Consider the following 25,909-nt stretch of genomic DNA (forward strand, 5'->3'; position numbering starts at 1 on the left):
GTTTTCTGGTAGGGAGTTTTAACCCGTTTCACCAGACCATGGGTGAGTCTGGATGGGCAGGTGAAGTAAGGATAGGAACGGTCTTGCGCAGATGGCTCTGTGAGGAGGGCAGGAGACAGCTCCGTGGCTTTCCTTGGCTTCACTAGGCCAGGAACTCCTCTTTGGGGAGGGGTGGCTAGAGACCTGTGAAGAGATGGTGGGAGACAAGGGTAGATGGAAGAGTGGGCCCAGCCCAGGCATCAGCCCAGCTAGAGTCAGAGAATGCCTCTGACCAGCAAAGAGGTCTGGAAGAGAGGGTGGGCTGGGGGAGTTCCCAGGGGAACTCCTGCGTCCTCTCCCCTGCCCAGTCCTCCTTTTATCTCTCCAGACTCTGACAGTCAAAGGGAGAGAGAGGGTACAGCGGGTCCCTTGGTTCCCATTCCAGCCAGAATCACCAAGGTGGATTCCCAGGCCTCAGAGTTGTGTGGCAGGGCCCCCTGGTAGGGCTGGAAACCACTGCAGTCCAGCACAAAGCTACCCCGAGAGCCCAGGTGTCCCCCCACCCCAACCAGACCTGGTGCCTTGATGCCCCCACTCCAGCTGGGACGGTATAAAGAAGGAAGGGTCTTGGTTTCCTCTCCTACTCCCTTTCTTGGGCTCCTGAATTCATTTGCTTTCAAATCTTATTTTTCTCTGGGTTTGGTGGGGGTTTTTTGGCTTTGGTTTTGGTTTTCCTTGCCTTTTTCTGTGTCTCCACCTCTTTCCCTGTGTCTTTCTCACTGTCTCTGTGTTCCCCTTCTCTTACCCTCAATTTCTCTCTGTCCATTTGGGCCTCCTCCCTCTTCTCCCATGCCCCCAGTCCCTCCTTGGTCTCCTTTTCGATATGCCAAACCAATTTTGGGTCGAGTGCATTTAACGAGAACAAAACAAAAGGCTCATAACAACAAGAACGTTTCAGAAAAAAAAGTTTAAAAAAATTGTTGAGTCAAAAAAAAATCAAACAATAAAGAAATTAAGATTTCTTGGAATGACAAGAGTAGCGTGACTCATTTGCGGGGGGAGGCAAGAAACAGGTGAGTGGATCTGCACAGAGCATCCCCGTGAGGCTGTGACCGAGTGAGGAACCTGCACTGCCGCATTTAGAACCCACAGCAGAGGACTGGTGAGTCACAGAATCATTCATGTTTATAGAACTTGGTAGGTTCAAGGGCCTGCTAGGCAATGCAGGTGCAGTTTCTCTCTGAATCCTCATAAATGCTCTGGGCGGAGGTTATTCGAGCTCCATTTTACAGATGGACAAACTGAGGCTTATAGCACCTGGATGCACATCCAAGTCTCTGTGGGCCAGGCCACTGTGCCATGTTGCGCCTCAAGCCCTTCTCAGCCTGGATTTCGGTCCACAGGCTATATTAGAGCATAGCATAGGAACTGTATGCTGTGCCTGTCTGATTCCAGCTGCTATTTCTAGACTCCCACACGTTACTGGAATGGTGCATTTTCGGTCAAGACAGCACAGTGGAATTGCATCATGTGTATTTCACATTCTCACAGTGCTCAGAGAGAGAGGAATGACCAAGTAGTGCAAGCACTTCTCTCCATGCCCCTCTGCCCTCAACACTGGCGTCTAGGATGCCGCACTCAGCCATTCCTCCTCCCCACTCCCCAGCTACTCCTTCCCAGTCTCCACACTGGTTCCTTCTCATCTCCTGACCTCTTAATGTTGGCGTGCCCAAGGGCTCAGCCTTGGACCTTTACCTACACTCACCCCCTGGGAGATCTCATCTCATTAAATGGTTTTTAAATACAGCTGACCCTTGAGCAACACAGGTTTGAACCACACAGGTCCACTTAGATGAGGATTCTTTTCAATAAGTATATTGGAAAAATTCTTGGAGATTTGCGACAATTGGAAAAAACTCGCAAATGAACCATGTAACCTCGAAACCTTCAAAAAAACTGAGGCATGTCATGAATGCACAGAATATATGTAGATACTAGTCTATTTTATCATTTACTACCATAAAATACACACATATCTATTATAAAAAGTTAAAATGTATCAAAACTTATGCACACACTGACAAACCGTACACAGCCCCATCGACTGCACTAGGCTACCATAAAGCAATCATATTGCTGCTTCTTCATTTTCAGTGCATGAATCATTATACCTGTAAATAAAAATGAATTTTTTTCACATTTTCTTTTCATTTTTGATGTCTAGTCTTAGTAATATGTGTAATATCTACAGTGTTTTTTATAAGACAATATTGATGTAGGTACTGACAGACGATTCATCTTGTAAATAAATGATGTACGCTTTCGGTATTGATAAATACAGTACCGTATTGTAAATGTATTTTCCTTACGATTTTCTTAATAAGTTTCTTTTCTATTGCTTACTTTCATGTAAGAAGACAGCATATAATACATATACAAAATATGTGTTAATTGACTGTTTATGTTATGGTTAAGGCTTCCAGTCAACAGTAGGCTATTAGTAGTTAAGTTTTGGGGGAGTCAAAAGTTATACATGGGGCTTCCCTGGTGGCGCAGTGGTTGAGAGTCCGCCTGCCGATGCAGGGGACATGGGTTCGTGCTCCAGTCCGGGAGGATCCCACATGCCGTGGAGCGGCTCAGCCATGGCCGCTGAGCCTGCGCGTCTGGAGCCTGTCTTCTGCAACGCGAGAGGCCACAACAGTGAGAGGCCCGCGTACCGCCAAAAAAAAATTATACATGGAGGTACTTCGCTGGTGGTCCAAGTGGTTAAGAATCCATGCTTTCACTGCAGGGGGCACAGGGTCTGGGAACTAAGATTCCCCGCATGCCACAGTGTAGCCAAAAAAAAAAAGTTATACATAGATTTTTGATTGCACAGGGGTCAGCACCCCTAACCCCTGCATTTTTCAAGTGTCAGCTGTACTATCTATCATGCTGATGACTTCCAAACGTAGAGCTCCAGCCTGAACTTCCATCTTGAGATCCAGATTCATTTACATCCAACTACCCACTCCACATCTCCCCCTGGGTGTCTGGTAGGATCTCAAAGTTAAACCCAGTTCCACGTACATGTATACACACACCACTGTTCCAGTTCCTCCCACAGGCTTCCCCACCTTGATTAACGGCAAGTCCATCCTGAGACTCAAGATAAGACCCCTGGAGCCTCCCTTGAACTCACTCATTGTTTCATACCCCATATCTAATCTGACAGTAGATGCAGTAGTGCCTCTAACTTTGAAATACCCAGAATTAACTAGTTCTCACTACTTTGGTTCAAGCCACCACCGTCTTTCACCAGGACCACTGTAACAGTCCCCTAACTAGCTCCCTTGTCCCTCTTCAGGGGACACACAAAACAGAATGATCTCAGTAAGCATATTTTTTGTCCCTCCTCTGCTCAAAACTCTCCAAGGCCTCCTCTCTCACCCAGACGAAACGCTAAGGTCAGCACAATGGCCCACAAGGCCCTACAGCATCAGATCTCATCCCTATGGCTCTCCTCCTTCCCTCCACTCCAGCCACACTGGGGTGCTCACTGTCCACAAACATGCAGGCAACTCCTGCCTGCCTCAGGGCCTTTACACTGGTTGTTCCTAGGGTTCACCTATTCTCCCTTTAGGGCTTATGAAAACAAGAGCTTCCCAGCAGGCCTTCCCAGGCTACTCCATTTAAATTGCAATTGGCCACTCCAGAACGTCCTAACCCCTGTCTTGCTTTGTCTCCCATAGTGCTCCCGTCTCACAAACTGCCTTTTTTGCTTGTTTATTGTCTGCCTCCCCCACCAGAAAATAATGTACAATGGTCTGTTTTTTCACTGCTGTTCCCTACTGTTTAGCACAGTGTCTGGCACACACTAGGTGCTCAATAAATATCTGTGAAAGGACACACAGCTGAATGGAGCACAGGACCCAGAGTAGGCCTGAGATGAGAGTTGAGACCATTCCCTCAGCTGCTCTCAGTTCCCATGCACCCCTCACTGTGCGATGCTGTTGTTACTTCAGCATGGCCCTGAAATCTAAGTTCAGCAGTTTAGCTGGTGCCCAACCCTATCCTATGCTGAAGAGGAACTGGTTCTACTAGACTTACAGAGAGATGCTCTGTGAGCAAATTCAGGAGCTTTAAGCGTAAACTTAATTATTTATGATTTTGACCTCATGCTCTGACTTTGAAATTTTATCCTAGCATAAGATGAGAACACAGCCAGTTCTTCCACCTTTTTGTCCTTTACTTTCCCGGCACTGTACACATCCGACTCCTCTACCCACACAGTGAAACCTGCTGTGCCTGACAACCTGTGACCCTCAGTGGTTGTTAGCGGCACCTGTACACACTTGGGGCAACCATTAGCATGTGCCCAGGAACAGTAACATTTATGTTGATATTCATTTCAAAGCTCTTTCCTACATTTCATCTTATTTAATTATCACAAGATATATATTATCCCCATATATCAGATGAGGAAACTGAAGTTAGGGTGAGTAAATGACTTACTCAAAAAAATAAGATTACTATGCAGTTCAAAGTGCCCACACCCTGTAGATGCTTTACATATGCTGTCCAATTTAATCCTTTCAACCACCCAGTGAGGCAGGTTTTAGTTAGCTCCAATATACAACTGCAGAAGCTGAAGCCCAGAAAGGTTCAGGAACATACCCGTGTTCACTCAGCTAGTAAGAGAAAGATGGACCAGGCTTCCATCTTGGTCTTCCTGTCCCAGGGGCTGCATTGAGGGCTGTCTGCACCCAGCTGCAGTTGCCCAGGCCCCATCGCTGCCCACCAACCCCACTCGGCATTCACTAAGGGAAGCTGACTATCTGGCTCCCCACATCAGAGATGCCCACTAATCATGCCACACCCTGATGGTCCCTATGTAGCTAGTATGTTAGGATTGTCCAGAGTGGACTCACGTGAGTTAAGCCAGAGGGAAGGTCTTAATGCAGAGCAACAGAGGATTCGCTTCAGATCCCCAAAGGCTTCAAAGCATTGGAGCCTCTGCCGTTGAGAAAACCTCCTCTCTCCCGTGAACTCTTGGGAAGGCCTAGGGGTGCCAGGCTGAGGCTACTCCTTTATCCCTACAATATCCTCAGGCTTATTCTGCTTCTCTCTTACCCTTTCAAACATCTCAGTCATGGCAATGAGCTGTGATGACAGGACCCTCCCCCATTTATATCCCTTCTTACTTCACTGGGACTCACCTTGACCAAAACCCTTGCAACCACTACTCTTTTCTGTCTGTCCTGCCCCACTGTCTTCCATCAACCTTTGCCTCTGTCCAAGTGATCCCAGCTTCTCACAACTGAAGCCCTCACTTTAAGCCAACCAGTCCTCTCCTGGGAATTGATCCTAAGGAACCATGCATGTGCATGAAGACAGCGACAAGAAAAGTTCCCTGTAGTAAGGCTTCTAAGAGTGAAACACAAGAGAGAATCTAAAATTTTAGCAAAGAAAACTGTTACATAAATAATGCACATCCATAAACAGAATACCATGCAGCCATTCAAAATGATAATGCAGAAGAACACTAAAGGACGTGGAAATATATTCATAATAATACTAAGGGTAAAAACCTAGATATAAAAAACAGGGTAAAGTATGACCTTACTTTTGTTTTGATGGCATGTATATACAAAAAGTGTGTGTATACAAATATGAAACTGTGTATATATACAAGTGTATGTGTGTATGTGTGTATAAATATAAATATAAATATATGCAGGGACTTCCCTGGTGGCACAGTGGTTAAGAATCCGCCTGCCAATGCAGGGACACAGGTTCGAGCCCTGGTGCAGGAAGATCCCACGTGCCGCGGAGCGACTAAACCTGTGCGCCACAACTACTGAGCCTGCGCTCTAGAGCCCGAGTGCCACAACTACTGAGCCCACACGCCACAACTACTGAAGCCCGCGTGCCTAGAGCCCCTGCTCGGCAACAAGAGAACCCGCCGCAGTGAAAAGCTCGCGCACCACCTCTCTGCAACTAGAGAAAGCCAGCGTGCAGCAACGAAGACCCAATGCAGCCAAAAAATAAACGTTTTAAAAAAAGAAAAAATAATTTTTAATTGACTTTAAAAAATAATAATAAAATATATGCAGAATATAAAGCTATACACCAGAATATTAACAGGGTAATTTTAACTTTCTCGCAACTCTGTATTTTAAAAATTGTTTGCATTAATATGTATTACTTTTGTAATAGGAAAAAGTATTTGTGTGCCCCACTTTCTATGGAAGAACAAAGACCAAGAATAACCAGCACAAATGGAAGAAGAAAGAACAAGGTGGGGAACTAGCCTTACCAAGACGGGTTATAGTGTGGTAATATTTAAGTCAATGTGGTATCTGGCACAGGAAGAGACAAAAAGTCCAATGGAAGAGACCTGTGACTAGATGGAAACTTGCTCTAGGCAGAGATTACAAATCACTAGGAAAAGGATGGATTAATCCAGAGGATCTTATATTTTTTTGGTCTTGGGATCCCTTTACCCTTTTAAAAATTCATGAGGATAAGGAGGGGGATGACTGGGAGGAGCACAGAGGATTTTTAGGGCCGTGAAAATACTCTGTATCATACTGTAATGATGAATACATGTCATACATTTATCCAAACCCATAGAATGTGCACCAAGAGTGAACCTTAACGTAAGCTGCGGATTTTAGGTGATAATGATGTGTCAATATAGGTTCATCAATTGTACACAAATTCACCACTTTGGTGGTGGATGTTAATGATGGGGGATACTATGCATGTGGGAGGGGGAGAGGTATATGAGAAATCTGTCATGAACCTAAAACTGCTCTAAAAAAAAAAATTAAATCTTTTTTTAAAAAATGAATGTGGGGCTTCCCTGGTGGCGCAGTGGTTGAGAGTCCGCCTGCCGATGCAGGGGACATGGGTTAGTGCCCCAGTCCGGGAAGATCCCACGTGCCGCGGAGCGGCTGGGCCCGTGAGCCATGGCCGCTGAGCCTTGCGCGTCCGGAGCCTGTGCTCCGTCCACAACGGGAGAGGCCACAACAGTGAGAGGCCCATGTACCGCAAAATAAAAATTAATGGGGACCCTAATGAGCTGTTGTTTATGGGGATAGAGATTATTTATATTTACTGAATTGGAAATTAAAACTGAGCAAAATTTTTAAATATTTAACTAAATTAAATTGGTTAATAAATCTATTAAATGTTAAAATAAATAACCTATTTTATTAAAAAGTAACTATATGCATATTTTAAAAACAAAGTAGTGCAAAGAATGGCATTGTTTTACATTTTTGTAAAACTCCTACTGTCTGGTGTAATGAAAGGCAGCTGTATTCTCACATCAGGCTTCTGCAATCAATCTGTTGCAATATCCTGTTTTGGCTGAAGTATGTGAAGAAAAGCCAGCCTCACAAAGATACATAGTTGGAAAAGGGAGGAGTGTCATAGCCTTTTCAGCTAATTGGGGATATTTTACTTTGCTACTATACCAAAACTCAACAAGTGGTGGTGTATTAAAGTTAGTTACAATGTTGAATATGAAACTGTATCAATAAACTTTTCATACTCTGTTACACTGAAACCCATTGGTCTATCTTACAAATTTTAATTGATCTTTTATGACTGATTTTGTAACATCATGCATTGGTCTTTAGGAAAATATTGATATGCTGAGTTATTACATTTCACTCTACAGTATTTTTTAAATATATCTGTTAATAATATCACCACTGATCTCATCAGGAAAACCTTTAAATATTGAAAAGTTGTCAGGCTGATGGTGGTGAATAAAAGTTTCCTAAATGTCTAAGTTTTGCTTAAAAGCTCAAATATTATCATTGGCAACACACTGTTAATTTTCCTCCAAGTGACCACTCACTGCATTTGTTTGAGAAAATACATAGCATATATCCTAGTCTGAATAATTAATAATTAGCAATTATTCAAGTAAAAACTGTGTTCATGAAAAAAGTCAGCAGTTCCACCTCCACTCAAACAACTGTACATTACCTCAACTACCATCATTCTCCAGCATGCGATAGAAGTGCTCTATGCAAGCGTCGCATTTCACCACCCAGAATATTAGAAAGACCTGCTGTAGGGCTAAGCTTTAACACAATTACTACTTTCACTGCTTCTTCAAGGACATTCTTAAGTGAAACTGTTTTAACATTGAGCATGTGTGTGTGTGTGTGTGTGGTGGTGAGGAATACAATGACAACCACTACCACAATATGGTGACACTGCACTGTTTCCTGCTAAGGGGCCAGAAGTTTTACCCATTGTTTTTGTACCAACAGTGCACAAACAACACAGCACAAATGAGAAAGGCAAATAATGCCTTAGAATTGTTATGAAAATAGTTTATCTCATGGATTCCCTAAAAGGTTCTTGGGGATCCCCAGGGGATCACATTTTGAGAACCACTGGACTACTCAATAAATGGAGCTGGGACACGTGGTTATCCAAATGAAAAAAATTAAAACTACCTCACATCATAAACAAAAATAAATTCCAGATTGTTTGTTTTTTAAGCTAAATATGAAAAGTAGACCTTCCAGAAGAAAATACAATAGGATATCTTACTGATCGCAGCGTAAGATTTCTTAAGCAAGACACAAAAAAAACACAAACTATAAGTAGATTCATAATTCTGATGACATTAAAATAATGATGATGATGATAATAATAATAAATTCTGAACATCAGAAGACACCATACAAATGAAAAGGCATGCCTCAGATGTAAGAACTCCTGCACTCAGTAAGATGAAGACAATCCAGCAGGAAAATGGGCAAAGATATGAACAGGCAATTCACGAAAGGCAAATGGTAAATAAACATGAAAAAAGCTCAATCTCACTATTAATCATGGTAATGCAAACTGAAACCAATAATTCACACCCATCATAAAGACAGACATGTAAGAGTCTGACAATAGCAAGTATGGATAAGGACACTGAGCAATAGCAACAATGCTGGTGGGAGTGAGAACTGGAACAATCACTTTGAAGAACAAACTGGCAATATCTAGTAAAGGTGAATATTCCCAAAACCCAGCAATTCAACTCCTAGGTATGTAGCCTAGAGAAACTCCTGCATGTGTACACAAAGAGCCATGCACAACAATAAACATTACAGCACTGTTTGTAAGAGTAGAAAACCAGAAACAAGCTAAATACCAAGCAAGAGGTAGATGGATAAGTAAACACTGTCCAACAAAACTTTCTGTGATCACATAAGTATTCTTTATCTAAGCTGTCTAATGTGGTAGCCACTAGGCCACAGGTGTCTATTAAACACATGAAATGTGGCTAAGTGACTGGGGAATTGAATTTTTCATTTAATTTTGATTAACTGAAATATAAATAGCCACATGTGGCTAATGGTTACTACATCAGACAGCACAGCCATACACCAGTGAAAATAAACGACTAGAGCTATACACGTGTCATATATATACCTCATATATATACCTCTGAAAAGCATTATGTTCGGGGCTTCCCTGATGGCACAGTGGTTAAGAATCCGCCTGCCAATGCAGGGGCCACAGGTTCGAGCCCTAGTTCGGGAAGATCCCACATGCTGCAGAGCAACTAAGCCCGTGCGCCACAACTACCGAGCCTGCGCTCTAGAGCCCGCAAGTCACTACTGAAGTGACTACTGAAGCCCGCGTACCACAACTACTGAAGCCCGCGCACCCTAGAGCCCGTGCTCCACAAAAGCAGCCACCGCAGTGAGAAGCCCACGCACCGCAACGAATAGTAGCCCCCGCTCGCCGCAACTAGAGAAAGCCTGCGCACAGCAACGAAGACCCAACACAGACAAAAATAAATAAATTTATTTTTTAAAAAAAGCATTATGTTTGACCCCAAAAAAGCAGCTTCAGAAGGTAGGGCTGGGGGACTTCCCTGGTGGCGCAGTGGTTAAGAATCCGCCTGCCAATGCAGGGGACATGAGTTCGATCCCTAGTCCGGGAAGATCCCACATGCCGCAGAGCAACTAAGCCTGTGCACCACAACTACTGAGCCTGTGCTCTAGAGCCCATGTGCGGCAACTACTAAGGCCTGCATGCCTAGAGCCCATGCTCCGCAACAAGAGTAAGCCACCGCAATGAGAAGCCCGTACACTGCAACGAAGAGTAGCCCCCACCTGCTGCAACTAGAGAAAAAGCCTGCGCGCAGCAACGAAGACCCAAGGCAGCCACAATTAATTAATTAATTAATTTTAAAAAAAAATGAAGGTAGGGCTGGGACCAGAGTGAAGCAAGTTAGGTGTCTAGAATGAAAGTTTTAGGAGGCACTTACCCTCAGAGTCATGCAGGTACAGGATGGCACTTGTGTGACTTGGAGGGTGTGTCTCCTTAAATGTTGTGCCCTTGCTTTCCTCATCCTAGTTCCAGCCCTGTCAGGATATATGTGGTATGATACTGTGTTGGGGGTCCCCAAGATCATCCCTGACTCACTAGGAGGAGTCACAGGATTTAGCATATAGCCTACTCAGGGTATGATTTCTTTTTTGTTGTTGTTGTTTTAGTTTTTTGCTTTTGTTTTTTTTTTTTTTTTTGGCCACACCATGCAGCATGTGGGATCTTAGTTCCCCAACCAGGGATTGAACCTGTGCCCCCTGAAGTGGAAGCTCAGAGACCTAACCACTGGACCACCAGGGAATTCCCCAGGGTATGATTTCTTACAGTGAAAGGATAAAAGCAAAATCAGCCAAGGGAAAAGGTGCATGGGGCGAAGTCTGGAGGAAACCAGGCACAAGCTTCCAAGAGTCCTCTCCCAGTGGAGTTACAAAGGACATGCTTAGTTCCTATAGCAGAGCTGTGACAACACGTGTGAAATGTTGTCCACCAGGAAAGCTCCTTAGAGATACAGTGCCCAGGGTATTAGGGTGGGGGGCGGGTGGGGCAGCTGGTCAAGTACCAAACTTCCAGACTCCAGAAGGAAAGCAGGTGTTCGACCAAATCACATTGTTTGTACAGTTTAGGCACCATGAGCCCCTTGTATTATTTAGGGAATGGTGTGAACCCTCCTGAAATCCAAGTTCCTAGACACCAACCAAGGGCCAACCTTGCAAACAGGCCTTTCTAAGGAGAGCAGTCTCAGGCCTGCTATAGTTGACTCTTTTGTATAAAGTTGTAGAACATGACATACGATACTATACATAGTTTAAAGGCACGTATTAAAGATATACAAACATGCACTGAAAAATAAACACCAAAACCAGGATTGCAGTTACATCTGAAAAAAAGGGGAGAGGAACAGGTTTCAGGCAGGGGTATATAAGACCTTTCAATTGCATCGCTAATGTTTTACTTCTTAAGCTGGGTAATGGGTAAAAACATATTTGTCATGGCATTTCTTATGCTTGTTTTTGAGTGTGAGCGCACCTGAAATACTACATAAGAAAAATGATGACTTATCTCCTAATTACTATGCGCTACTAACAGTCCATGTTTATGGTGTTTATGGAGTACTCTTCACATTCCAGGTACTATGCTAAGTCTTTATATGGATTTACACTTTAAAAAAAAATTTATTTAAGACTTCCTATGCTAAGCTCTGGCAATACACTGAGACTTCAGTGTGAGACAGGTGAGATCTCTGTCCTCAACCAGCTTTCAGTCTACTGAGGGATGATGAGAGATAAAAAGCACAATTAGGGAGTTCCCTGGTGGTCTAGTGGTTAGCATTCGGCGCTTCCACTGGCCCAGGTCCAATCCCTGATAGCGGAACTGAGATCCCGTAAGCCGTGCGGCCAAAAAAAAGAAGCACAATTAAAATCAACAAATCTACAGATTCTGGTAAGTGCTCCTAAGATAAAAAATAAAGCAGGTTTTTGTAATTAATGGAGGTCTACTTTAACTAGGGTGGTCCAAGAAGGCTTCTTTGGGAGAGACATTTGAGGTGAACCATAAATGATGAGAATGAGACAGCCACCCAATTATCTGAAGGAAGCACATTCCAGGCAGAAGGAACAGCAAGTGCAAAACCCTGCAGCAGGAATAAGTTTGGTGTATTGAAAGACGGGAAATGAAGCCAGCAGGGCTTGAGAGTGGTCACAAGAGGGAGACTGGTAGCTGAGGCTTGAGAGGTCAGCTTAAGCCAGTGTGCAGGGCCTCCTAAGCCAAAGTAAAGATCGTAAGTTTCATTCTAAGTATGATAAGCCTTTGAAGGTTTTAAGCAGGGTAATGACATGATCTGGTTTACAACTGAAGATTATTCAGCCAGCTGTAGGGAGAAGGCATTATAGACAGGGCCATTTTCTTCATTAGCACCACAGACGTAATGCTTACGGCTGATGAGCTTTTCAGAGGCTATGAAAAGGTTGGGGCTGGGAATAAAGGAAAAAAAGTTCCACGATGCAAAAAGAAAACTACGAAGTTGTAATGAATAAATGTTTAATTAAATGTCTAGAAAACATATCATAACAACTTCATTCATCAAATTTTGTATTCATAAACAATCGAATTACATTTGGAAATAATTTGAAAATTAGATTTTCTCAAGTCACAAAAATTCCCAAGGATGCCCAGTGACTGCCAAGAAATCATAACTGATTGTAATGTGAATTTTCTTGCAGCCAAATCGTTTCAATGGGGGAAAAAAATCTGGGCTTCCCTGGTGGTGCAGTGGTTGAGAATCCACCTGCCAATGCAGGGGACACGGGCTCGAGCCCTGGTCCCAGAAAATCCCACGTGCTGCAAAGCAACTAAGCCCGTGTGCCACAACTACTGAGCCTGCACTCTAGAGCCCGCGAGCCGCAACTACTGAGCCTGTGTGCCACAACTACTGAAGCCTGCGTAGCTAGAGCCTGTGCTCCGCAACAAGAGAAACCACCGCAATGAGAAGCCCGTGCACCTCAACGAAGAGTAGCTCCCACTCACCGCAACTAGAGAAAGCCCACATGCAGCAACGAAGACCCAATGCAGCCAAAAATAAATAAACAAATTTATAATAAAAAAAAATTTTTTTTTTTTACTTAATGTGAGATAGAGATACAAAAAATAATAATAATGCCTAGCATCATGAGGCCACAGAGGAGGCTGGATAAGAAATGCTAGTGGCTTGCTCAACCCACCCCCACCTCTGGGACGGGTGAAGGGCTGGAGATTGAGCTCAATCACCAGTGGTCAGTGATTTAATCAATCATGCCTAATGGAGCCTCCGTAACAACCCAAAAGGACAGGGTTCAGAGAGCTTCTGGGTTGGTGAACACGTGGACAATGGGGAGAGAGAGCGCGCTCAAAGAGCATGGAAGTTCAGAGAGCGTGGAAGTTCCACACACAACCCCCCCTTCCCCATACCTTGCCCTCTACATCTCTTTCATCTGGTTCTTCCTGAGTTAGATCCTTCTATAATAAACCTGCAATCTAGTAAGTAAAAAAAAAAAAAAAAAATGCTAGTGGCTTGAAACAGTACTGTTCAGGCTTACACTCTGAGTCTGAACACTGTCCAGGGGACCCTTGGAAAGGTTTCTCCCAGGAGAGGACATCTGAGCAAAGACCTGAATAACAAGAAGGCACCAGTCATGGCAAGAGCTGGAAGAAGAGGTGGGGCTGCCATGTCAGATTTTTACGAAACTAAAAGAGGGTCAGTTTGGCTGGACTGAAGTTGGGGGCTGGGTGTTAGTAAACAAAGCATGTAGAGTCTTGAAGACAATATTCTCATACTGAGAACAACAGAAAACCACTCACATTTTAAGTGGGGCGGGGGTGACTGATCCAATTTGTTTCAGATCTGCACTGTCCAATACAGAAGCCACAGGGGATCACGAGCTCCTGCATGTGGCTTAGTGCCGCTGTGAAACAGAACATTCCCGTCGCTTAACTTTCATCAATCAACATTTCAATTTAACACCGACAGAAGACTGAGCTCATGGGAAACTTTTAAGCATGCTGGGTACAGCTTGGGTATGTGAATCTACATTTCAACTGTAAATTTTATGAAACCTAAACTATTTCCGGTGAAAATGCAGGGTCCGGATCACAGATGTGGTATAAAGTGTAAAACACACAGGATTTCAAAGCCTTAGTACTAAGTAACAAAAAGTAAGATACCTCTGTTGTATTTTTTTATACCGATCACATGTTGAAATGATATTGTGGCTATATTAATTTTAGTATATTAAAATTAATTTAACTTTTTAAAACTTTTTTTTAACGTGGTTACTAGAGAAAAGTGTAAAATTAGGTATGTTGCCGCTGGTGGAAGCACAGTGAGTGCGGAGGTCCCTAGAGTCTTCCAGGCTGGGGGCCACGGTGGTCCGGCCTACGCCTGGGAGTGTGGAGAGAAGTTTCTAGACGTATTATGTAATCATAAGTTAGGAAAGTCAATTTTCACGACCCCGTTCAATGGGCAGGGAAACGTGGCCTCGGATAGCGACTGGCAAAGGCCGGACTCGAACTCCCACTTACAGCGCTGTCCACATGAAACCTCCCCAGAGGCTCCCGAGGGTGTAAGAACTGGATTCGAACCAGGCCCGACTCCCGGCCCCAGGACTCAGCGCGCCGCGTATCGGCCCCACCGTCTCCCCTCAAGGGTGAGTTAAACGTTCACAACGTTCTCCCAGGCCGCTGGGCCCGAGGGGCCAGGAGCCCCCTTCGAGAAACTTCCGGCAACGCTCACCAGCTGACAGACGCCAAAGGTACAAACGCTCCTCCTTCCTCTTCACACGCGGCTCAACCGCGCCAGCAGCCGACTTCCGCTCCACTCCCACGAATCCCCGGCCGATTCTTCTCCCCTCCCGCTTCCCGCAGCCATCTCAGCCAATAACCTCTCACAGAATCTGCTTTATTCCCGCCCCACTCCTGCCTGCCAATCACCGCAGGTCGAGCACCGCCCTTCTTTCCCTCTTAAGCGAGCGCCGCGCGCCACCGCTCGGAGGCTGGCTGCGCTGTCCCCAGCTGGATGCGTCTCCCGGAAGGGCGGGGCTAAGCGCTGACCTCACTGGTGCGGGGACCCTCAGGATTGGCCAAGAGGGGCCCTGCGCCGTGACCCCGCCCACCCCTCCCTAGACTTCCGAGTCGGAGACTCTGGGGATTGGTTCTCCGCGGACACCCAAAGAAGCTAAGAGACGGTCCCGCCTCCCTCCCTCATCCCGGAGAGGGAGCTCCACGGATTGGTCCCGGGAGTCTCGGCGCGCAGACCGACGCTCCAGGATTGGCTGAGGGGGAGGGAGCTCGCGCAGTCGTGGAGCGTGGACTGTGATTAGCCGGAGGGTGGGACCTGCTATTTGAAGGAGGCGCGCGGAGGAGATACGCACTTTAGATCGCGGTGGGAGGGAGCGGGAGCGGCTTCGGGCAACGCTGCTCCGCTGACCCGATAGGACCCAGACGCGGGCTCGGCCCCAGCTCTGGCCCCGGCTGCGACCCGACGAGGCGATGGCTAAGGTGTCGGTGTTGAACGTGGCGGTGCTGGAGAATCCGTGCCCTTTCCACAGCCCCTTCCGGTTCGAGATCAGCTTCGAGTGCAATGAGGCCCTAGCAGACGGTGAGGCTGGGCCCGTGTGGAGACCCCCTCTCCCCTGGGCCAACCCCGACCTCCCCTTGGAGACAACCCCGAGGCCAACCCTGTGAAACACACCCCCCCTCCCCCAACCGAGATCTCCGGTGAACCAAACCCCCTCCCAGTGCCAACCTGCCCTTGGAGACTACCCTACCCCCACCCCCACGGTTACTCCCGTTCTCCCCCGTGGAGACCTCATCATTCCCCTCTTTCTACTGTGGCGCTCCTCCTGGGCACCTGTGTTCTATGTAGAGACCTTCTCAGCCTCCGTTCTTTAACCTGCAGAGACACTGAGCCACCGCGTCTTCCCTATAGCAAGAAACGCCCCACCTTCTGTTTCTGTACGGGTAGACTGCCACTGCAGCCACCCAGTCCTCCCCACCAATCCCCTCTCCCCTGTGGTGAGACACTCCCACCTCACTCTTTTCCTGTGGCGATCCTAACCTCCAGGCCCCTCGAATTTCCGCAACGGAAACCCCAGCCCCCTCCCAATTTCCCATATGGAAACCTCAGCCCCCTCCCCCATTTTCCCTGTGAAGATCCTTTCGCCCTGTGGCAAGACCTCACTCGTCCCCATCTCCCCATTTGTCTCCCCATAATCTCCTCCCCTACCTGCTGATACTTAACCCCAACCCCAGCTACTTCTGCTTGTTTTCTACCCCAAACCACATACCCTAGAACCTGGCTTCCCTCCTTAGTCTGGCCCCAACCCTCTACTCCACCCGGGGAGGCATGGCCTGGCTTCTGGCTCCAGTCTTTGAGGATAACCTGATCTCCCCAGCTCCTGTTCTTTCTGCCTCTCTGACTGTGGGCTTCAGTGAGCATACTCAAATCTGAGGGGTGGCATGGCCAGGCAAGCATTAGCTGGTTCCTACTGTTTGCCTGCCAGACTCCTGCTGACCTCCTGCAGCAATGCCCCCAACATTTTTGATGGTCTGACCTAGTCTTGCGGGGTGGGTGTTCCAGGCTGAGCCGTGAAGGTATCTGGCTTCAAACAATCATCTGGGAGGTCACAACATTTTGTGCATCTTTTCCAAGGTGCTTTCACAGATGTACTTACTCATCTGTGTAACAAAGGTGGACATGGCTCTCATCTCACAGATGAGAAGACGGGAGCCACAAAGAGTAAAAGGCCTTTCAAGTCAAGGTCTATAAAAATCGAAAAATCTGAGGTCCTTCAGCGAGTCTTGGCACGACTTTCAGGGGGAAGTACTCCATTAGATCTCTTCTCCACTTGGTGGTTAAGAGAAGAGGCAGCGGCTGAGGAGGTGGAGATCTTTGAGGCCAGGGTGTGCTAAGCAGCACCTCTCAGTGGTAGGTGGGTGGTTTGCCTGCATGTCAGCCCTGTGGAGTAGCCTGGGGTTGATACAATGTGTGTGTGCTTGGGCTGGGCCATTGGACCAGTCTCTCCCCAGTTTCTCTCCTTTTTAAATTAAGGGGTCTGCTTGTGACTAACTGTAGAATAAGCCCAGTTAAATCCTTTCTGGAACAAGGCAGGGTGTAAATAAATAAATAAGGTGTAGAATGACCCTGTGGAATAAGATTTAATTTTAAAGCCAGGAGGAGATGTAAGGAGCTAATAGGTTAAGGGATTCACAGTTCCCAGATGGCAGGAGATCGGGTTTCAATCAGCCTGTTTGTGCTTCTTGCATTTAAAAATGGTTGCATGGTCATTATCTAGTACTTTCATTCCTACAAAGCTCCTGCTCTGTTACTTTACTAATCTGTTTATAGAATCAGAGCAGGAAAGGCTAAAATCAATCTGCTGGTTATTATTTTTTAATAGAAAGAAATGGAATGACTTCTCCAAGGTCACACAGCCGGTTTGTAGAATTATTAACCCTAGGTTTTGTCTCTGAGTTCTGTGTCCAGGGTTCTTTATCTTTGCTATAACCTGGGAAAGAAGGCATCCTATTTTAGAAGTGGAGCATAAACAGGACTCAGAGGAGGGAAAGGGGGGTGCTGTTATTATTTATGCCTGGACAATAAAGCTTTTGCTCAGAGAAATTCCAGTTGGAAAGCCAACTCTGGCCTAGAAATCTAGACTCTTTGGTTGTACCTGTTGAGCTGTCCTTCACTCTAACCTGCCAACTCCCTTTCTGCCTCTTCCCACAGAGCAGACAGAATTTGTTTCCTGCCTCCCAGACAGATGGAATGGGCCTGGCTCTAGAAGTCTCAGATTCTGGAGGAATCTCAGTCTTGTTACCTGGTGACTTCAGACACTGGCAACTGAAGAGCTGAACGCCCAATCCCCAGTCTGACCCATTTCTCAAGGGTTCTGAACCCTTTTTGCTCTCTTTTCTCCTCAGCATCTTTCCAGATGCTTCCAAGGCATGGGTCTACATTCAGTACATTGGGTGTGTTTTTCCCTTGTTTAGTTGAGAAATTCAACAGGTACTTCTTGAATAAGTCTTGGAGCCAGGTGTTCTGACCCACATCTAACACCCTGAGGTCAGGCCAAGGTTCATCTGTATGATTACGAACAAAGGAAAAGTGATAAACAGAAAAAGTCCTGCTAGATAAGTTGTTGTTTTTATAAATTTATTTATTTATTTTCGGCTGCCTTGAGTCTTCATTGCTGTGCCCGGGCTTTCGCTAGTTGCTGCGAACAGGGGCTACTCTTTGTTGTGGTGCATGGGCTTCTCACTGAGGTGGCTTCTCTTGTTGCGGAGCACAGGCTCTAGGCGCGTGGGCTTCAGTAGTTGTGGCTCGCAGGCTCTAGAGCGCAGGCTCAGTAGTCGTGGCGCACAGGCTTAGTTGCTCCACGGCATGTGGGGTCTTCCCGGACCAGGTCTTGAACCTGCGTCCCCTGCATAGGCAGACGGATTCTTAACCACTGCGCCACCAGGGAAGTCCTGTTGTTGTTTTTAAGGCAGGAAACAGATTCCCCAGCTAGTTCAACTATGATATATTTTTTTTTAACATGTCTTTCATCATATCATTGGTTTGGGTTTTGTTTTCATACATAGTAGAGCACCATCCTGTGCAGTGGTTAGATTATAAAGTTAAGGCATAAAGACAAAATGTAACGTAAGGAATTCCCCGGTAGTCCACTGGTTAGGACTCTGCACTTCCACTGCAGGGGGCCCGGGTTCAATCTCTGGTCAGGGAACTAATCCCACAAGCCATGTGGCATGGCCAAGAAGAAAAAACAAAAGTAATGTAGTCATTTTACCCGTGAAATTACTCAGAAGGTTAGGCACACAATACTACATGTGTGTGACCGTGTCCCATATTCAGGAGAAGTCAGTTTGTGTTGTGTTGGTGATTGATGCCCCGTATCTCATTCAAAAATGAAGTCACCTCAGTATGCTTCTGCTTAAGACACTTGAGCAGGTTTCAGGCAATTCCGATTTGTAGATCCTCACTTCAGTCATCTTCTGTCTTCCATAGGTGATCTTATCAGCTCCTCTAACCCTTGAGTATTTCTCTGCAGTCCTTGGTTAATTCTCTGGTTTCTTTCTGGCCTGTGTGGAGGGAGCCATCGTGATCCATTTGCTTGTCCACCTGCATTTCTCTCTTCTGGTCAGCCAACGTGCTTTCTCGGTAAACAAAATTTTAGTTTAGGTTTTGCTGACGGTATTTTTTTTTTTTTTTTTGGCTGCACCACACAGCTTGTGGCATCTCAGTTCCCCAACCAGGGTTTGAACCCGGGCCACAGCAGTGAAAGCCCAGAATCCTAACCACTAGGACACCAGGGAACTCCCTTGCCGACAGTATTGAACGCTGAGAGCCCACGGCATACACCCCGGCCTGCTCTATTAAAATCTCTTTTTTGTCTCCCCCTGCAGCACATTAGTTAATGCACACATGTGTGACTCCCCTGGTGATGGGAAAAAAGGCCAGAAGGAAAGATATCAAATGATAAAGCCATGTTAGGAAGGTGAGAACAGAGCTAGCTTGTTTTCTTTTCATCCAAAAACGTTATTTCTGGTTGTGCCACTACTTGTAATAAAAATAAATTAGTAAACTTAACTCCTCCCTGCAAATACTAAGAGACTGGAGTTTGACTGAACCCCAGTGAGCCCAATGGCCACCACCTCCTACAGATCTGTTAGGGTCCCTGAGTAGAAGGCCTGGGTGTCAGTTGCAGAAGGACAGGAGGCCAGTGTATCGAGAAAGGGCACGGAGCCCTGGTGACAAACCTCCCTAGTCATGGCCGGGCATTGCCGTGCTTCCAAAGTTGGGTGCTCTTGTGGGACACTAGACCAAGGAACAGGGCAGCTTCTAAGACAGTTTGCTTCCTGCGAAAATCACAGCTTGTGAAACTTTCCCCGGCTGCTGGAGCCATAGGTTGTGTAATTTCAAAGAACCTAAAATAAGTTTCAGGTCTCCTGCCAAATTTCCATGTAGTAGCATGACCTTGCCCCTGATACACTTGGACCTCCTGCAAGAGGCCGCAGTCACTGGGAATTTCCTGCGATGGACGGGCAGGGTCTCATTGAGCACTTTCCCTTTTATCTTGCCGGAACATACCCAGGAATGTGAGTCCCCGACTGGATGGGATGCAAGAAAATTGGGGTTCAGAGGGTGGCCGTATGATGCCATATTTGTTGACTGAGTCGCTGTTGCCCTAATGTCTGAGAGCAGGCATGACTTGGTGCTGGATCTGGAGGACCTGGGGACTGGCTGGCTCCCCCAGCGACCTTATCTTCCCCTCCTGCCGGCTGGCTGTCCTACTGGATTGCAGTCTGCTGCCCTGCCCCAGTTGTCGAGGGATCTACTCAGTTCAGTGGCGCTGGTCCCTGTGTGTGAAAGAGGATGCTGCTTCCTATCCTGGCACCCAGTGGGCAGGGCCCTCAAATGGCCCAACTCCCTGCTGTTCCCTCCTCAGCACGCCTCCACGCCTCTGTCACGTGGCTCTTAATTCAACCTCTGCCATACGGTTCACCCTCAGGCTCTGAGAGGCCCAAGTTTCCCCGGAGGTGCCGAGTCAAGGTCGCCTGGCAAAGCTAGGCCCACAGGAGAAATTTCCCCACCGGAAATAGAGCTTCGCGCCTGCCCCAGTGATCGGGACCACAGTGCCTGGCACTTAGTGCCCAGTGGGTGTCAGGTGTCCTTGAGAATAAAAACCTATCAATATATTAAGGACCTATCCAAAACTAACATGAGAAGGCCCTTTCCCAGCCTTCTTGCTGTCAAGCCGTTTCAGTTCTTAACACCCTGTATCCTTGCAGACCTGGAATGGAAGATCATTTACGTTGGCTCAGCCGAGAGTGAGGAGTTTGATCAAATCTTAGACTCAGTGCTGGTCGGCCCTGTCCCAGCAGGGAGACACATGTTCGTCTTTCAGGTAAGAAAGATGAGGCCTTCGGCCTTGACACCTAGAAATATCCTCTTCTACCCAAAAGCACACAGAATGGTTCATTGGTCAAAGTTCAGGTTCAAATCCTAGCTCTGCTCTCAAGCACTGTCTGACCTCTCTCAAAGGTATTTCGGACACCTCCCTCTCCTCCACCGCTGTGTCATAACTGTTACCATGAGCCACTGATTTACAGTTGATTCTTATTACTCACGGGAGTTATGTTCTGTAAAGTTACTGCAGACACTGAATTAGTGAATTAGTGAATACTAAATCATTGCCCCTAGAGGAAATACAGCGTTATTTTCCTGCGAGTCACATTTTTATCAACCAGTCAATACATAATCTTGTTTCATGTTTTTCTGTTTAAAGACGACTTATTTTGTATTGTTGATATTCACATTGACCGCATGGCCCACATCACTATAACTCATGCCTGAACAAAGCTTGTCTAACACGTTTTCTCTATGAAGCACATCCCTTCTTGCTTTTAGAAACAGGGCAGCACTCAGCACTATGCTTTGGGGCCCTTTTAAACAGCAAAATCACCAACAAAAATGCAGAAACTGTGGCCCTGAGACCGCAGAAAAGACACGTGTTTACAGTCTGAGACTGCCTGGTTCTACCCACCCCTGCTCTGTGCATGTCCTTAAATGACCGTGAAAGCCCCTGAATATTGATTTGGGGGTTACAAATACATTGTAGCAAGTAGTAGAATTGGCAAGTACGGAATGCCTGAATAATGAGGATCCACTGTAGCTGCTCAGTAGCTCTCTAATCCAGCATCACAGGGGCTGTCAGAAGTGCAGGTTTCATGTGATTCTTAGGCACACTAAAGTTTGAGAGCCTCTGCTCAAATCCATTCACTTACCTGATCTTGGCTATTCTCGCCCCAATCTAAGCAGCCTCATCCCATCACCTAAGCCCTCACCCACCCATATCCAATCCACCTAACCTACCCCACAGCCAGGACCGGCTTCCTAGGCATGCGACCCATGCAGTCACACTGGGCCCCACTCTTGGTATGATGTTCTGCTGTCACTGGCTGAAACTTACTAATTTTTGAACACGAGGCCTCGTGTTTGCATTTGTTTGTTTGTTGCTTTTTTTTTTTGCCTATGTTGGGTCTTCGTTACTGCGTGCAGGCTTTCTCTAGTTGTGGCGAGCGGGGGCTACTCTTCGTTGCAGCGCACGGGCTTCTCATTGCGGTGGCTTCTCTTGTTGCGGAGCATGGGCTCAGTAGTTGTGGTGCATGGGCTTAGTTGCTCCACAGCACGTGGGGTCTTCCCGGACCAGGGCTCAAACCCGTGTCCCCGGCACTGGCAGGCGGATTCTTAACCACCAGGGAAGTCCCTTGTGTTTTCATTTGTGTTGGTCTCATTTTGCACCAGTCATATAGCCGATCCCGTCCTTAAAAACACACCCCACATCTGTCCACTCTCTCTTCTTCTCTACGGCCTGATCTAAGCCACTGTCCTCTCTCCAGGATGACCTCTGTAGCCTCCTGCCTAGTCTCCCTGCTCCCACTTAGCCCTCTTCCTATCACAGCTCCACTGGCCTCCAGGGTCATCTTTTCAGACGGCAGGAGTGATGCCACACTTGTCTCCTGCTAAACATTCTCGATCTTTCCCAAGCCCTTAACTGACTGGTACCCACCTGCTCACCTCTTCAGCCTCATTTTATACCGCTCTCCCCCTTGCTTACTACACTCCTGAGCACCGTATACTTCTCCTTGATGGTACCTGTCACACTCGGCACTTTACAGGCATTCGTGTGGTTGATTCTGTCTTCACCGCTGGATTGAAAACCCCTGAGGGCAGAGACCCATACTTTTGGCTCAGTAAATATACGTTGCTTGAGAATCGTATTACCGGTCAAGGTGTGACTGGCAATCAGCGCTCTAAGGCCCGGCCTGTGTTTCCCCTAGGCCGATGCCCCCAACCCATCCCTCATCCCTGAGACGGACGCCGTGGGTGTGACTGTGGTCCTCATCACCTGCACCTACCACGGACAGGAGTTCATCCGAGTGGGCTACTACGTCAACAATGAGTACCCTAACCCTGAGCTGCGGGAGAACCCACCCCAAAAGCCAGACTTCTCTCAGGTGGGTCCTTTCTCCACGCTTCCTGCTTCAGACAGGCTGGCTCCTTGGCACCTGGGGGTAGTTGAGTCGTTGGAATTGGGAGCCAAGGTCACTTCTTAAGGTTTTCAAGTAGTGCTCAGCTCTTGGAGCGCCGGGCTAGAACAGGAAAGAGAAAGGTCTTTGTTTCTCAGAATTTTGCCTCACAGAATCAAGATTAGATAGGCCCCGGCCCTAAATCATGGTGCACAGGCATTCCCTGGAGTTCTCCACATATTGTTGGTGGGGATGGAATAAACAAGGTCTGGTCTTCCTGGGCGTGGGGCGGGATCTCAGAGCGCCCTGCTGTGTGGGAGTAACGCGAGGGCATGCTAACGAGGGTTTACGTTCCTTTTCCTGCCCCAGCTCCAGCGGAACATCTTGACCTCAAACCCCCGGGTGACCCGCTTCCACATCAACTGGGACAACAACACAGACAGGCTGGAGGCCATAGAGAACCACGACCCAGCCCTGGGCTGTGGCTTCCCCCTCAGCTGCACTCCCATCAAGGGCTTAGGTCTCCCTGGCTGTATCCCTGGGCTCCTCCCTGAGAACTCCATGGACTGCATCTAACTGTGGGACTGTAGGCCCTACCTGGGCCCAGTTGGGACTGCGGGCCAGTCTCCTGGCACATCTGGAGGGGGCAGCCGGGCCTACCAGAGAGTCTCAGGGAGGCCACGTGGAGGACTTTGGGGCCATCAACTATATCCAGGCCAGTCAAACTTGGCACCAAGGAAGGAAGGGGTTCAGGTCTCTCTCTCCCAGCCCCGGCCCAGAGGATCATCTCACCTCTACTGCCCAGGCCTGAAAGAAGCAGGTACTTCAGTTCTTAATTCTTTCTCTCTCGTGTCCTTTCTCGCTTCCACACACATTATAAACTCCACCTGCGGGCCACTGTGTCACTGCACTCCAATAGTACTGTTGACCCAAAGCTCTTCCCACAGACCTCCCTGGCCTGCCTTGAGGATTTCTTGGTCTATGCCTGGCAAGGCTTCAGCCCTGTTGGGCCAAAGGCTCTGTCATTCATTTTCCTTCCCAAACATCTGAGCAGACCCACCCAGCTTTCTGGAGTCACAGGCCAGGAGCCTTGGTAGAAGGTGGACTCGGACACAATTTCTGTCCTTCTCCTAGGATGATTTTTAGGTCTTTTCAATCCAGTAGCCCTCTGGAAAACTCTGTTCCCAGAAGGGTGATCAGCAGGATGCTGAGAAAAGATGGTTGATGCTCCCCTCAGTCGCAGCCACCTTCCTGCTGCCTCCCAGCTGGATCTGGCTCTCCCTGGAGGCTGCCCTTGTGGGAAGATGGTATGTTGGAGGGGCCTTTTGTGCTCTGTCTCAATATCGGTATCAGGGCCCCTCTGCTTCTGGCTGCCTTGATCTGCCCTCTGCTAAGACCTCATGCTCTCAGAGGCCACAGTGCAGACAAGAGAAGCAGGAGGGACCCTGAAAACCTTCCCCCCTCCACCACGCTCCCCACCCTTGCCCACATCCCCTCGCTGCTACATGGATGCTGTTGTGATGGTAGTTTGTCTGTTGAAAGGTTTTTATATTAAATATGTTTGGTTGGTCTACAAATAAAAAGCACTTCATCTAGACTGTTTCTGCTTTTGTCTTGGGTAGACTGAGGCAGTTTTGTCCATCTCTCCTCATGACCGGGCAGCCTCCTTCCCCAGCCAGTAGGTTGACTGCTCCTTGTCCGCTTGCTCAGCTTCTTACTCTAGTCTTGCTTGTTATAGTTGTATTCCAGACTGAGGTCCAGGGAGGGGTTTTTCTTTGTCAAAACTTAAGCAACCCAGCTGTTCTGTAGATAGAGCATAACCAGTGATTTTTCAGACTTTGACCTTGACCCACAGAAATTAGTTAACATTGTGCTCCAAGGATACACACAGCAACACTTTTAGTAAATTTTACTTAGCCTTACTTTGTAACTCCACAGCCCCAGGTGGAGTGGTTTGGCTGATGAGCCATTTCCCCACAATTCACAGAAAAACATAGACTCTTCCCTCCCTGAGACTGTGGTGGACTTAGGAACATAGGTCCAGACAGCTGCTGGGTGGGGTGCAGGTTGTATACAAGTCCAGAGGCAGAGCAGTGAGTTGGCTTGTAGACCTGAGACGAGCTAGCCTCCCCAAGCCAAGGAGAGCTGGCTCATCCAGTCTCCTGCCCATCGTGTCACTTCCTGTTTGGGCCTTCCTCTACTTCGGTGGTTCTCAGCTGGGGGCAGTTTTGCCCCGCAGGGCACATTCAACAATGTCTAGAGATGGTTTTAGTTGTCACAACTGCCGGAAGAGAGGGAAGTTCTACTGGCGTGCCGTTGGTAGAGGGACTGGAGATACTGCTGAACACCCTATAGTGCACAAGACAGCCCCCCACCTCCACCCCAGCGTAGGATGATCTGGCCCTGAATGTCAGACATGTGGCAATGGGAAACAGACCGTCCTCAGGCTGTATTTAAAGGGCACCCTGAAAAAAGGGGTTATCTTGCACTCCTCTGCTCCAGGAGAAGAGGTTCCTTTTGCATTGCCCAGACAGAGGGAATCCTCAGTCTGTCTGTGCCCCAGATTCCTCATCTGTAAAATGGGAGTGATGAGACTAGTACCTACGTGACAGGAGTGTGGTACGAAGTAATGTATTTAACAAGTGCCAGCTCTTACTACTGGCATGAGCCCAGCGTGGGCACCCAGCAAAGGGATGGCTCCTGAGCGCCCCCCTCCCGGAGCTCAGCATCCTCCTGAAGCTCGGGCTGTAGCTGAGGGAGACCCAGGAGGACCCCGGCATGGACCCTGGGCCTGCTGCTGCTGTCCTGCGCCAGGCCTTATGAATGACGACGGCTGGCGGCCGGAGACCTATGACCCGCGGCGCTTGCCGCGCCCCTCCCCCGCTGGCAGGTGGACAGCGGCTGCGCCGGGGTTGGGGTGGGGGGGCCGCGGCGCCAACCTTGGCTGGCCGGCAGCCGCTGCAGCACTGAGCGGGGGCGGGAGACTGCGGCGCGCACGGACCCGGGCGAGCGCCCGCCTGGACCGCCT

General features: G+C 47.7%; 1 protein-coding gene and 1 long non-coding RNA gene across 2 annotated transcripts; one reads left to right on the top strand and one right to left on the bottom strand.

Annotated features, from left to right (window-relative positions):
- Positions 1–10,495: 10,495 nt before the first annotated feature.
- Positions 10,496–14,822, bottom strand: LOC125963819 (uncharacterized). The gene is made up of 2 exons (XR_007476234.1): positions 13,654–14,822; positions 10,496–11,197 (listed from the first exon to the last, which is right to left on the bottom strand). It is a non-coding gene; the product is annotated as an uncharacterized LOC125963819 (long non-coding RNA).
- A 175-nt stretch (positions 14,823–14,997) lies between these two features.
- Positions 14,998–24,476, top strand: ASF1B (anti-silencing function 1B histone chaperone). The gene is made up of 4 exons (XM_004277422.4): positions 14,998–15,448; positions 20,641–20,756; positions 22,693–22,869; positions 23,251–24,476. The coding sequence occupies exons 1-4, from the start codon at positions 15,340–15,342 to the stop codon at positions 23,455–23,457; spliced, it is 609 nt and encodes a 202-aa protein (XP_004277470.1). The 5' UTR covers positions 14,998–15,339; the 3' UTR covers positions 23,458–24,476.
- The last annotated feature ends 1,433 nt before the right edge of the window (positions 24,477–25,909 follow it).

Source organism: Orcinus orca, chromosome 3 (genome assembly GCF_937001465.1).
Source record: "Orcinus orca chromosome 3, mOrcOrc1.1, whole genome shotgun sequence".
Lineage (NCBI taxonomy): Eukaryota > Metazoa > Chordata > Mammalia > Artiodactyla > Delphinidae > Orcinus > Orcinus orca.

Coding starts and splice junctions, on each gene's coding strand:
- ASF1B (XM_004277422.4), top strand. CDS start 15,340: ATGGCTAAGGTGTCGGTGTTGAACGTGGCGGTGCTGGAGAATCCGTGC. Junction 20,757..22,692: donor GACACATGTTCGTCTTTCAG/GTAAGAAAGATG, acceptor TGTTTCCCCTAG/GCCGATGCCCCCAACCCATC. Junction 22,870..23,250: donor AAAAGCCAGACTTCTCTCAG/GTGGGTCCTTTC, acceptor TTCCTGCCCCAG/CTCCAGCGGAACATCTTGAC.